The sequence below is a fragment of the Gopherus evgoodei genome, chromosome 2 (assembly GCF_007399415.2).
Source record: "Gopherus evgoodei ecotype Sinaloan lineage chromosome 2, rGopEvg1_v1.p, whole genome shotgun sequence".
NCBI lineage: Eukaryota > Metazoa > Chordata > Testudines > Testudinidae > Gopherus > Gopherus evgoodei.
The window spans coordinates 184452016-184466992 of record NC_044323.1 but is presented as its reverse complement, the minus strand read 5'-3'; the positions used below and the strand labels follow the sequence as shown (position 1 = coordinate 184466992).

The 14977-nt window shown below is 43.0% G+C and overlaps 1 protein-coding gene across 5 annotated transcripts in view; it reads right to left on the bottom strand.

Annotated features, from left to right (window-relative positions):
- The window catches only part of RNF144B (ring finger protein 144B), a 125010-nt gene that overhangs the window by 25402 nt on the left and 84631 nt on the right, over positions 1-14977 (bottom strand). For all 5 annotated transcript variants that reach the window (XM_030552517.1, XM_030552519.1, XM_030552518.1 and 2 more), the window contains one exon: positions 1916-2020. In XM_030552517.1, coding sequence (XP_030408377.1) covers positions 1916-2020 — 105 coding nt within the window. The remainder of the gene's footprint in view (positions 1-1915; positions 2021-14977) is intronic.

Here is a 14977-nt window from a genome sequence, read left to right as displayed (position 1 = left end):
AGTTATAGGAGAGCAACACCCCTTGGGTCTTTTCTTCACTCCTCAGCTGTGAGCACAGCTCCTTTTCTCACATCCACCGGGTGCAGGCTCCTCTCCACACCTCCCTCATCAGGGAAGCAACATCATAGAGTTGGGTCTTCTTCATATTGCCCCATAGCCCCAAGCCTTCTCTTCTGCTTCCTTTGCTCACTCCGAATAGGTGCGGGGGGAGGGTGCCACTGCCATTCTCATACTAAGTTATAGTTTCTACATTCCAAGAGGTCTAGAATAGCAGCTTGCTGGAGAATGACATTTTACCACAGGTGGAGTGAAGTTTACTTTAATGCCTTGTCTACATTACAGAATAAACCACAGTTAAAATGGATGTCAAACTGGCTTAGCTTAGGAAGCAGGGTTCACTACCTTGGCTATTGTACAGTGCAAACGCTCTGAACAAAGATACTCACAGGTCACATTCACTGGGGGATCCACGACAGAATTCCACTGGCAATGCCCATGTTTGAACTGGGCTATAGCGAGCCCAGCTATGCCATCTTTGCATACAGGGCTGTAGGATGCCCACAGGATAACAAATAAGTATTTGCTTTTGTGCAATGCAGGGGAGAAAATTCAGGGCTTGGGTCTCATTTTTTCCATTCCTGCACTTGGGGCAGAGATGGGGATGGTGTGGGCAAAGGTGATTTAAAGCTTTTAGCTACGTTTGCTTTCCCTGTATTCGCCATGTAAGCAAGAACAGCCTTGGGGCTGCTCTCTGTGACTCTGTTTCCCATGGCCTCTGGGAAGAAGAGAATTGATGCAGTGTAGTACACTCCAGCCATACTACCGACCCATCTCTTGTGCCAAGGGTTGGGAGTGGGGCCAGTCGAGGAACCTTACATCATTTCTACAATAGCCAGGCAGGCCATTTGACCAGCAGCCATTTCTAACCACTTTACACAGACAGAATGGCATAAAGGGGACATCATATAACCAGGAGCAGCACCAGGGTTTTTGAAGCCCTAGGCAGGGATGCTTCCGCACTCTCGGTCTTCGGGGCACTTCAGCGGCAGGTCCCGGAGCGAGTGAAGGACCCGCCGCAGAATTGCCACCAAAGACATGGAGCGCGGAAGGACCCCCTGCCGCCGAATTGCCGCCGAGGGCCGCAAAATGCCGCCCTCCCAAATCCTGGCACCCTAGGCGACTCCCTAGGTCTCCTAAATGGAAGCGCCGGCCCTCCATATAACTGAGAATTGGATGCTACCTCAGTTTCTTTATCTCAAACCTTAGAAGTGTATATTCATGTTCCTCTGCATGTGTGTTATACGTATTTGTGAGTGTATACACACACATGTACGTGTGCACACACTAGGGTAACCTCCTTGTTCAACCTCAGGGCTCCCAAAGTCTCATCTCTTGGAAAGTTCTCTGTCTTGGGTTTTGAAACTCTCACTCTTCTCATCTGTCAAATCTAACTCCCATCCAGCTTTCCCTCACAATTTATAGAAAGATTGACACACAAGAAAGTGTCCTTATTTTTCCTGCTTCACCCTAATATAAACACACTGGGTTAAATCCTTACCCCACTTAAATCAGTGGGAGATTTGCCATTTGCTTGGCAGGATTTCACCCACAGTAGGTATCCATATCAAAGCCGTTCCAACAGTCATTGCTAATGAATGTTAAGTGGTTCCTGGATGCAGGATATTTTGGTTAAAGCACCTGCATGGGTCATTCAGAAATTGTCTGGATCCCAAGTAAGCATTTCCTCAAGACAGAAAAGAAAAGAAAAACATCTATTTGTCTCTAGTTCCTACGGTCAGGCAGGCTTCCTGTCACATACTCATGAAAGGTAATTAAGAGGAGGAAACAATAATATTGTATTTATTATGTAAATGAAGGTGGAAATAAAAAGAGAAGAGAAGACAAGTGTTACTACCTCTGCTTCTTGTAGGGTCCCATGGTTCAAGCACACCATGTCTGGACAAGTAATGGGAGAACCGCAGCCTTCTCGAATTGCCAGCTGCATATACTGCTTTAGGCACTAAAAAGGAGAAAAGAAAAAAAAATGATGGAAAGTTACAACCCACATGATAGTAACACGTAGATGTTAACACTGCACTACGCAGGTGCCACCTCTGCTTCCTTAATTGGCTCTCCTAGAGCACTAGTATAGAGAAAACATAAATCATCACACGTGTGAATGCTAAGAACCATTATTTTGGGAAGAATGCAGCAAAGAACAATTAATTATGTATGACTTTACATAATTAATTGCATCCATCGCATATTAAGTTTACTCAAGTCAGCAAGTCAAGTCCTTCTGTGCTAATACATTTTCTCTATACTAAGCCTAGACTTGGAAAAGAACAGGTTATATTTCACTCTAATTAAAACAGGTTTTATTCTTCTATTTTCCCTTCATGTATTCTTAATTCAGTCTCTCACCTAGTGGCCACCATTATAGGGCCTCATATAGAAGCAGTAGAGTTGCTTTCTCAGCAATCTGCAATGAAGGCAGCTTATAGATTGGCTAGCAGAGTACGGATCTGGAAATAGTGAGGCTATCAACTTTCCTCTAAATAGATTGTGTCAATTCCATCAATTCCCATCAACTACTGACCTACTGAGCAAGTGTTCAAAGTCTGTTTCCAACAGAGAGGCCCTCCTGCATGTGTCCACATCACTTCGCTGCACAAAATAATTGTTGGTATTTTTTCTTGGGATGAGGAAGAGCAGATCATGACTGTTTTGTCCCCATTATGACATATCCAATTTGGATTTTAAGGGCCCTATTCTCCAGTCCATTACACTAGTTTTATGCCAGTGCAACTGCTCTGAAGTCAAAGAATTTAAACCAGTATGTAACTGGTGTAAAAGAGGTTTCTAATTCCAAAATACACAGGAAGTATCGAACCCAAAATATCCTGTAAAAAAACATTGACCAATGTTCCAGGTAAAAGTGATGTAACAATGTATACTTCAAAATGATGCAATTTCAACTCTACCCTGCATGCCAGTAAAATGTACACCTGCCAAATCCTTGTAGTCACTTAAACAGTTCATTTTAAATGAAAATGAATATATCTTCCACCAAATGGCATGGCATTTAATTTTTTTTTAAATATGTATGTAAAGGAAGATCATCAGGTAATTTATTACCAGAATTTAGGGATTTAATTTTTTAAGAATTTCAAAAGCCTAATTTTAACAGCAACAGGTCAAATTATAAGCCCTGCCACATGCCCCTGCAGGAGTGTACTAAGTTATAAGGAGCCCCTTTAAGTCCCTTCATGGACTACCAGCATTTCCAGAGCGTGAAGATTAGGCTGCCACTGGACTGTTAGTGCCCCACCCATCAGGCGGGAGTCTTGGCTCTCTCCCTCCCCAATGCACGGGTAAGTACAACTGAGCGGGCATAGAGGATGAAATAATCTGTGCCAGCAATAGGTTGCCCCCCCAGTCAAGGGAGAAAAAGGGACTAAATGTGACCCTCGGACACATACTCTAGTTCCTGCCCTGTTCCTGGGTTATGTTTGAAATTTAAAACCAAAGTCATAATCAACTTTTATTTGTTTAAACAGTCCCCTGCATGAGAACTAGAAAGTGATACTAGTAGATATAAGAATAGAACTGGCTAGTCTATTTTCACACTCCAAGGTGAGCAAAGAGCAAAAAGTAAATAAGCAATGTAACAATTCTAACAATTTTAATAACTTAAAGTGTTATTAGTAACATAAGGAATTTAATTAGACTTAACCAGACGCTGTCCCTTTATTCATTCAAGTAATATAGTTAATGCTCCTTGCCAAAAAGCACCTAGAAACACCACGATAAAGAGTCAGTAATTGAAACATAAAGTGGCTTTAATGGCTTAGCTACAAAAGACACCTCCCATCTGCATAGAAAAATAGATGGAAACAGAGGAAGTAACAGTCATGATTGACCCCAACAAGAAACTCTCTACTCCAAAGTCTGCCCCCAAAATCCACATGCAGTGGGGTAGAGGAAGGCTGCATAGCTCATGAGGATAGGACAGCCCAGCAATAGGTGCCAACTCCATGGGTGCTTCAGCCCTAGAGTACCCACGGAAAAAAAATTAGTGGTTGCTTAGCATCCACCTGCAGCCTGGTCCCCACCTCTCCCCCAACACCTCCCACCTGCTGGTGGCCCCACCAATGAACTCCTTCCCCCTCCCAACATGCAGGAGGCGGGGGAAGGGGAGGAGCAAGGATGGGGTGTGCTCAGGGGAGGGGCCAGAACTGGGCAGGAAGAGGTGGGGCAGGGTAGGGCATTGGGGGAAGAGGTGGAGTGGGGGTGGGAACTGGGATTGAGCAGGGGTTGAGCACTCCTGGGGAAGTGCTATGGTCCCAGACATGCTCCCTGCATCCTGCTCCCACTGTTCAGGGCCTACCTACACTTTGGGGAGTGCAGACTTTCATCTCTCCCCTTTCAGGGTAGGAGTTGAACTCTCCTCAGTATGTGTCTCAGTTAGTGTTGGAAAACAATCCTTTTCTTTGACTGCAACCCCGGCTCCTGTCCCTTCTGGGATGGGTGACTATGTTTAGTAATTTACTTGGACAGTAAGATACAGTAGACTCAGATTCTAGGGTCAGTTCAGGCCACCCCATTAAAGGAGAGAGAACAAAGGCTGAGAAGTTACTGCAGGACTCATGGAAGCCCAAAGGCTTTTTCTTAATTTAGGGTATGGCTACACTTGAAATTTCAAAGCGCTGCCGCGAGAGAGCTCTCCCAGCGCTGCACGTAAACCACATCCTCTACGGGTGTAGCTTGCAGCGCTGGGAGCCGCGCTCCCAGCGCTGCGGCACTGATTACACTGAGGCTTTACAGCGCTGTATCTTGCAGCGCTCAGGGGGGTGTTTTTTCACACCCCTGAGCGCGAAAGTTGCAGCGCTGTAAAGTGCCAGGCCTTAAACTGCTAGGGCCAGTTGACCTCAGCACTAACAGTTATTTTCCTGTGGAAGAATGTGCATGCAGCTCTTATGTAGCAGGGCAACAGTTCTATACATATATAGACTTTGTATTTGATTTCTGTACACAATATACCTTTAGGGATACACCTTCAAGGGACTAGATAGTTCAAAAGCTTGATAATATGATATGAAATCTTTCTCCTCTAGTTTGCTGGTTCAAATCCAGATCAGGTCAACAAAGGCTAGTGTGTCTTAAGTTGTAATTTCACAGACTAAGTTCAACGGGCTTTAGATCTGAAGCCAATAGCTGAGGATCTCAAAAGTACTTTACAAACAACAGCCCTGTAACATAACTTTTACAAACATTAAATCTTGTACAGATCACAGAACTGAGGCTGAGGGACCATGGGCCCAATCCAGTCAGGTGCTATGGGGAGTTGAAGGTGCTGAGTGCTATCCAGGTGACACCGAGCACATTCGAGTACAAAGCCTTAAGTGACTTGCCTAGAGATCACACATCAGTCTGTCTGGGAACCGGGAATAGAACCTCACCTCTCCCCTTCCCAAAATTAGCAGTAAAGATATTTTTTAAATGTACTGTAACTTTTAGCCCAGCAGAACTGCTTTAAGCTTTTATTATTATTTATTTAAAAACTCAGCCGCTAATTTAGTTTAATTATAAAGTAGCTGAAAAAATGAAGCACTGATGTGAGCCACAACTGTGGTGAAGACAGGGCAAAGAGAATTATAAATTTATACAGTAAAATACTTATTTGCATTTGCAGCATCATACAAACATTTCCACACCCCAGAAACACATCAAAAGTTGACAAAAGCACTGAAAATGTGTACTTTTTGCTTAGACAAACACCAAAGTTAAGAAAATCTATTGATACATATACATTAAACATACAATTTCCTGTGTATGGAAACTATGGCCAAGATTTTCAGAAGTGGGCAGTGGGCACCCAACCCCTTTTGAAAATTAGAACCTTTTAAAGCATCTTACACAGAAAGAGAGAAAACGTGTTCGAGTAAATACAGTTCTTTAAAGATAGGATCATTGAAGAAACAGAGGAAGCAGTGGTTAGACATGTGCACGTGACAGGTAGTCAAGAGTTCTGGGCTGTATTCATGGCCATGTCACTTTCTCCCTGTGTGTGACATTAGCAAGTCACAAAGCATGTTTACCCTCTATTCTGAAAGTAACTTCCTAAGAATAACATTGTTTCTCAGCAAGAGACAATTTAATGAAAAAATATGAACTGCCAGACCTAAAAATTCCCCGTGGTCAAGTTGTATTCTTCCTGGCTTGCATATTACCATCAGAAAATGGAATTTAGACATGTATGTTCATGATACATGAGCTAAAATAAAATCTAGTTCCCTGTCCCATAATTTTGCAGTGATGACAGAAGTAAAATACATTTTTAGAGTGGGATTAATAATGAGTTTGCTGCTAACCTAACTGCTCCCACTGAAGTCAGAGGCACTTCCATTAAGTTCAGTGGAAACAGAGTTAGGCCAATGCTTAGTGCTTTGGAAAACTCTTACCCAAAAAAGAAGGGACAAAATATTTTCTCATTCAGCAAGCAACTATGGCTCAAAAAAACACAGAGACCAAGCAAATATGTTGAGCAAGATGTGTCATTTTGCAGAGTTACTCTTCTGCCCATAAGTGCATTTCAGCCTCTCATTCCCTCAGATTTCTTATCTATAAAATGGGGATAATAAATAGTTACCTATCTCCCAGGATGTTGTGAGGCTTAATTAGTTAAAGTTTATAAGAGTGCTTTGATTAAATATATTGTTTTATGTACATATACATTACAGAGAGAGAGAGAGATTATATTATGGAATTTATGTCTAATATAAACACTCCACTATATTCTATTATATACATATACATAAATATAAGGAGAGAGAGGGAGCATATAGACTCAGGGTACATCTACACTACGGGATTATTCCGATTTTACATAAACTGGTTTTGTAAAACAGATTGTATAAAGTCGAGTGCACGCAGCCTGTCATGGTATAATCCCCACTCTGAACCTTAGCGTCCAAAAGATGGGGTACCAGCATGAATTCCTCGAAGTTTAATTACCAGCTTAGAACCTGTAGCGCTGCCACCAATCAGGAATTCCAGTGCCTGGTACACTCTGGTCCCCCCAAAACCTTGCCCGGGGACCCCCAAGACCCAAACCCTCTGGATCTTAACACAAGGAAAGTAAAACCCTTTTCCTCACCGTTGCCTCTCCCAGGCTTCCCCTCCCTGCGTTATCCTGGAAGATCACTGTGATTCAAACTCCTTGAATCTAAAACAGAGAGGAAAATGCACCTTCCCCCCTCCTTCTCTCTTCCCCTCCCAGATTTTCCCTGAGAGAGACAGCAATTCTAACACAGAGAGAAATTAGCCTCTCTCTCCCCCTTCCCTCCTTTCTCCCCACCAATTCCCTCATGGATCCAGACCCGTTCCCCTGGGATCTCACCAGAATAAAAAAACAATCAGGTTCTTAAACAAGAAAAGCTTTTAATTAAAGAAGGGGGAAAAAAAGTAAAAATTATCTTTGTAAATTTAAAATGGAATAGCTACAGGGTCTTTCAGCTATAGACACTGGGAATACCCTCCGAGCCTAAATATACAAGTACAAATTAAAATCTTTTCAGCAAATACCAATTTGAACTCCTTACAGCCAAATACACATTTGCAAATAAAGAAAACAACCATAAGCGTAACTCGCTTTATCTACCTAGTACTTACTATTTTGAATCTATAAGAACCTGTATCAGGGAGATTGGAGAAAAACCTGGTTGCACGTCTGGTCCCTCTGAGCCCCCAGAGTGAACAACAACCAAAAACTAACAGCAAACTCAAAAACTTCTCTCCCTCAAGATTTGAAAGTATCCTGTCCCCTGATTGGTCCTCTGGTCAGGTGACAACCAGGCTCACTGTTCTTGTTAACCCTTTCCAAGCAAAAGAGATATGAAGCACTTTTGTTCTATTAACTCTTACTTATCTGTTTATGAGACAGCCACACGAAGCACATTAATTCGGCAGTGTGCATCCATGGTCCAAGGCTAGCGTTGATTTCCGGAGCATTGCACCGTGGGTAGCTATTCTGTAGCTATCCCATAGTTCCTGCAGTCTCCCCCGCCCCTTGGATTTCTGGGTTGAGATCGCAGTGCCTGATGGGGCAAAAATCATTGTCGCAGGTGGTTCTGGGTAAATGTCATCACTCATTCCTTCCTCCAGGAAATCAACTGCAGACAATCATTTCGCACCCTTTTTCCCTGGATTGCCCTGGCAGACGCCATAGCATGGCAACCATGGAGCCGGTGCAGCTTTTTTTTTTTTTTTTTTTTTTAATGTCACCGTATGTGTACTGGATGCCGCTAACAGAGGCGTTACTGCAGCACTACACAGCAGCATTCGTTTGCTTTTGCATGATAGCAGAGATGGTTATCAGTCGTTCTGTACCATCTGCTGCCATTTTAAATTGGCAGTAAGATGACAGTTATCTGTCGTTCTGTACTGTCTGCTGCTATCATGGCTGCCCCTGGCTGAGGTCGGCCAGGGGCGCAAAGGCAAAACTGGGAATGACTCCCCAAGTCAATCCCTCCTTTATGGTTTCTAAAAATAGAGTCAGTCCTGCCTAGAATATGGGGCAAGTGTACTAGAGAACCAGTGTATCAGAGAGCAAAGCTGCTCCATGTCAGATCCCGCAGAAATGAAGAGCTACATGCCATTCACGGGGGGTGCCCCTGCAACAACCTCACCCGTTGCTTCCCTCCTCCCCCAACCTTCCTAGGCTACCGTGGCAGTGTCCCCCCCCATTTGTGTCATGAAGTTATAAAGAATGCAGGAATAAGAAACAGTGACTTGTTAGTGAGATAAAATGAGGGGGAGGCAGCCTCCCGGTGCTATGACAGTCCAGGCAGAACATTAAGCGGTGTGGGGGAGAGGAGCCCAGCATCCCGCTGCTATGATAGTCCAGGCAGTACAGAATCTTTTCTTTACACAGGAAAGGGAGGGGGCTAATGGAGCTCAGCCCCCAGTTGCTATGATGAGGACGGTTACCAGCCGTTCTGTACCATCTACTGGGAATGACCTGGAATCATTTCTATTTTTACCCAGGCGCCCCCAGCCAGCCTCAACTGAGGCCAGCCAGGAGCGCTCACGGGCTCATGACAAGGACGGCTAGCAGTCCTACTGCACCATCTGCCACCAGGGAGAGGAGAGGAGCGGATACTGCTCTTCACTGCCGCAGCATCATGTCTACCAGCAGCATTCAGTAGACACAGGGTGACATTGAAAGATGTCAAGAAACCATTTCTTTCCCTTTTCTTTCACGTAGCGGGGGAGGGAGTAAATTGACGAGCTATACCCTGAACCATGCCGGACAATGTGTTTGAACCTACAGGCACTGGGAGCTCAGCCAAGAATGTAAACATTTTTAGGAGACTGCTGTGGACTGTGGGATAGCTGGAGTCCTCAGTACCCTCTCCCTCCCTCCATGAGCGTCCATTTGATTCTTTGGCTTTCTGTTACGCTTGTCACACAGCACTGTGTAGACTGGAGATTTTTTTCAAACACTTTGGCATTTCGTCTTCTGTAACGGAGCTCTGATAGAACAGATTTGTCTCCCCATACAGTGATCAGATCCGGTATCTCCCGTACGGTCCATGCTGGAGCTCTTTTTGGATTTGGGACTGCATCACCACCAGTGCTGATCAGAGCTTCACGCTGGGCAAACAGAAAATGAAATTCAAAAGTTCACAGGGCTTTTCCTGTTTACCTGGCCACTGCATCCGAGTTCAGATTGCTGTCCAGAGCGGTCACAGTGGTGCACTGTGGGAAACCACCCGGAGGCCAATACCGTCGATTTGCAGCCACACTAACCCTAATTCGATATGGTAATACCGATTTTAGCGCTACTCCTCTCATTGGGGAGGAGTACAGAACCGATTTAAAAAGCCCTCTATATCGATATAAAGGGCCTCGAAGTGTGGATGGGTACAGCATTAAATCGGTTTAACACTGCTAAAATCGGTTTAAACGCGTAGTGTAGACCAGGCCTCAGACAGATACTCATTATATATATACAGCTCAAGTGAAGACAATATGACATTTATTTTCAGAAACGAAGAAACTGTTAAGAGATGCACTGAAAAGATCTGTCCTACAATCTGGACTAGCAACATACAAAATGTCATTTGCAGTAAAACATTTCACACAAGCTTCATCCTAGAGGGAGTTGTTATGATAACATTCTCAATGTACCTCTGGAAATAGGTGCTTATACAGGAACTATGAATAAGTACAGCACTTCCCGTAGGAACTGTTCCAACTTTACTGATTTCATTAATATATGCAACAGGATTAAACAAAATATTGCCAGAGATAAAGGTTTTTAGTGTTGGCTTTAGTCTATACAGGGCATTAGCACAGTTGCACATTTTTACCTCTAGATTTTTAAATTAGTTCAGGCAATGTATTTAAATCTCATGTTGCTAGGCAATGACATGACAAGGGCACTTGTACTCCTCTCACTACGAATCCATATTTCTATTCAAGGCCACTTTCAAATAATCTTCTCCTTGCCACAGACAAAAGACTGGTCCCAGTCATTACTGCATATTGCTTTTTCAAGTACATCAAGCACATTCAGTGTGTTCTATTAACTTTCTCAACTCCAATTTGTACAAAGCTTTCCAGCTCACTAATTGTAACCTTTATTGCTTTTGATAGAAAACAGGAAAGGAAACCACAAACCTGACATGTGACAAATTTTAATATCTGCTTTTGGATTAAGGAAAATAAAAGCGACAGTCAGTTAAAGGATAAGAGTGGGAAGGAAATCAGTGCAGCCTTTTCAATATCATGTCCTATAGGCAGTATTGTTGATTCCTGTATCTAGTTAACATTGGGCAGTGAGTTTGGAATATGTAATAGTACAAAAATTTCACTGCAATTATTATATCGTTTAAAAGACTGATTGGGATCACAGTATGATGAGTGCTTAACATTGGAGTACAGTAGTGGAAATGCAAAGAAATTAGGAGAACTCACTGAACATGCTCTGCCAGAACAATTTAGACCGAAAATGGTTTTTCCAACTAAACTTACATTTTCATGAAAAAAAAAATCAATTTTTCATCAAAAACCCACAAAACTGACATTTTTCATATTAAACTAAAATGTTTCAATGTTTATATGCCAAAACCTGATTTTTTTAATTATTATTATTTTAATTTTTAGTCTTTTGATTAAAACCAAAAAAAGTCAAAGTTTTCAGCAAAAAACAAAACAAAAAGGGAGGGGGGAGTAACTTCCCAACCAGCTCCACAAGTTACAATGTATTTACTATTTGTATTGTGGTAGTATGTAGAAGCTTTAATCAGGGAGCAAGGCTCCATTGTACTCACTATCTATTTTTATCATGTAGGATATAATGCTTATTTATTAATGGAAAGAATTAAAGAAAGAACCCAGTTGTTCAGTGCATACCCATGTGCAGTGCAATTGATGTCAATGGGTCTACTCATATGAGCTCTATGAATATTCACTACAGTGAGTTAGGATTTGCACCCTGGCACCAGATGTGCCTGGTCAGTGCCAGTGCATATATACTTACATTCAAAAGTACTTGCAGTGTGTGGAATAATAGGTATATTTATCTAAAGTTTTATAATGTGCTTGTCATCATGTTATTCAAGAGCCTGGTATATATATGGTCAGCTATTATAAAATATACAATTTAAAGTATTTGTCAAGAAAGATTTAACAAGTGTGGTTAAAAAGTCAGCACCATTTCATTTTTCACCTCTGTAGCTTAACAGTTAAGGGCCTGATGCAATGCTCATTCAAGTTACTGGTAACATTTCCATTGACACCAGTGAACAATGGATGAGGCCCTATAAGAGAATCGTATGGAGTAAGACACATGCAGAAAGAGTGAAAAATCCTTTTATAATTTGGTGAGCACGATGTGGTCAGAAAAATCAGTGGCTGTGTACATTTTTTTGGTGACCAATTGGCCACAAATGGCAGACCAACTGTTGAAAGCAATTGAAGTGTCAACAGGCAAGTGTGCCCACAGGACAGTGTATGCTGCTTTCTACCTCAGCATACCATAACAACAAGTATTTTGTTTAGTGGCTCTTTCTCACACCCAACATGATAAATGCAGTTATTGGGATTTGTTCCTTCATTGGATCTGCTTATAGTAACCACCATTCTTAAATGCAGTTTTAAATTGATTTGTTTATGCTACTCAAAGTCTGGACAGCCATATTGTAAAAATATATATTGGCTTCTGGTACCCCAAATGTGGTGGGATCGCTATCATTAAGCACCAGAGAGTGAATAACTGAGATCATGAACAAAGTGACATGTCATATTAGAGCTGGTCCCATTGTTTTCTGGACTAAGGACTGAGACCAGACACAGGGCCGACTCGAGGCACCAGTGCTCCAAGCATGTGCTTGGGATGGCACTTTCAAGGGGCAGCACTCTGGCTCTCCCCCCCTTTTTTTTTTGTTTGGGGCACAAAAAGCCAGGAGCCAGCCCTGAGCGGAAGTGAGCTGCACCGGTGGGGGCCTGGGGAGGGCCACAGGATGTAACCCTGGGGGGAGCAGAGGAACTGCTCCCACCCAGCTCACTTCCACTCCACTGCCGCCTGCTCCCCCAAGCGCGCAGCCACTCCGCTTCTCCCCCCTCCCTCCCAGACTTGCCGCGTGAATCAGCTGTTTTGCAGCAAGCCTGGGAGCGAGGGGGAAGAAGCAGAGCAGCGGCAGTGTGCTGGGAGGGAGCAGGGGTAGGAGGGGAAATGCAGTGCGCCTGGGGGAGGAGGTGGGGTCAGGGATTTGGGGAAGGGGTTGGAATGGGGCAGGGAAAGGGCAGAGTTGGGGCGGGGCCGGAGGGGCTTGGGAAATTTTTTTTCTTGGGGCAGCAAAAAACTTGGAGCCAGCCCAGTCCAGACACCTATGATCTATTAGGCCTGGCTCCACTACTGATTTACTGCTGGGTATTGGGCAATTTACTTATGTCTCTATCTTAGTTTCACCACCTATAAAATGGATAATACCTACTTCGAAGGAGTGTTAAGCTAAGTTCTTTGGACATATAAAGTGATTTGAACATGTGCTAAGTATTATTTTATATATGCCAATTTTATCACATTTTTTATGTACTAGTTATTCAGAGGCATTTCAAGCTTGGAAAGAAACTCAAATGCCACAACATGACAGTTGGTGTTTAGACATGGAAAACAATCTGAGGTGAGCTTTATTTAAAATCATTGGGGCATTGCGGCACAGGGACTGAATGTTTGATCTGCCTACACCTAAAGAGAGCAGTATAAGAAAGTGGTGCGTGGGGAGAGGGAATGAATCTTTTTTTGAAATTATCAAGAAGAAAGAGGATGGTCTTTAATAATTGGATTTTTTAATCTAATTTGCATCTTACACTGGTTTTACATCCTGTAAATTCCATTAACTTTAATGGAATTATTCCAGATTTACACTGGTGCAAGAGGAAATCAGACCCTTATCGACTGCTAGGAACTGAAAACTCTCTCACTGGGGCATAAGTGTGTGGATTTTGGAGATGGGCCATTATTTTCTTGTGTGAGAGAGAAACAACGTGTGGAAAAGAAGAGTGTGACTGAGGGTCAACACTGGTCCAGGTAGAAATCTTCCCTCGCCCTGTGTTGTCTTTCCTCCTCTTCATTTTCCCCTCTACCTTTTGGTTATCTCTCACCTGTTTTTAAGTTGTCTCTCTCCCACTCTGCTCTCTGTCTCTGTCTCTGTCTCTCTCTGTCTCTCTCTCTCTCACACACACACACACACACACACACCTGTCTTTTCACATCCTGTCCTCCATTGTGCTGCTCAATGCTGCCCGGGCCGGGATGCACCAGCTACAGCAGAAAATTCTCCTCTCTCAAACACCTGCAAATCAACCAACAGATGCACAGAGTGTTTCATAAATCAAGATGTCTCCATGTCTGTGGGCTGAGTCCTGGGAAAATGACTAGCCCCTTTGTCTCTGCAGTAACTCGTACATGCTTAGTGGCACACAGCAGCAGTATAGTGGAGGAAACTGAGATCGAGGAAAGATAACAAGATAGAATGGCTTCAGGGCCCGTCTCAAGCTGGGCTCTCACGACACCCTTCGAAATGAAACCCAAAGTAGAAGGTTCTTCTCACCATAGTTTAAAAAAGTTGAGAGATTAAATGTACTCTCATTTGCATAGTATTGTCTATTAGAGTCACCCAGACCTTAGAAGAGGAAATCTTATTCTCCTTTACACAGACCTATTGTACCAGTGTGTGATATGACACATGGATTGTTAGAGTAGCATTTGTTTCTCTCATTTTCCATTTTAGTTCATTCACACACTTCTCAAAAACATAAGATCACATGAACGATGAGTCATACCATTGCTGCATAAACATGTGCCAACACCCAGAAGCTAGGATGTGAAATTATCTTTTGTTTTTGCAAGATTGGTCTGTTATTGTGCACGATATCAGACAGCTCAAACCTTGTTCTGGTGAATAGCATATAACTTGAAATTAATAGCTGGTTGGTGACTTTAGTAGGCATGTCACTTGCAGTTAAACTCACTCATATAATACCGAAGATCAGAGTATTTGGGAAAAAAGTTGAAGAGGGGATTGGAGCAGGATTTGGCATTGATATTCTGACATTCTTATTAGCAGGAATGCAAATACAGTGGTACCCACCAGTACGCATTACCAGCAAGAGATTTTTAGCAGGTACAGGGTACTGGAAAGACTTGGGGCTAGCCCCCGTCCCCCATCCTCTGTAGTGAGGGTGGGACTGCAGTCTGCTCCTTAAAGGAACAGAACGCTGCTAAGGAGAGCATTCATTCTTTAAATGGTTTTAACAGCACAATAAATATGCTAACAAACTTTAAAAAAAAATCTTTTTTTAAGTTTCTTAGCATATGTTTATGCTATTCTGTTGGCCAGGAGTGCTCAAGAGGGAAGAGGTGGTGGGGGCAGAAGGTGTTTAAACCGTGGTTTTTATTCTGTTT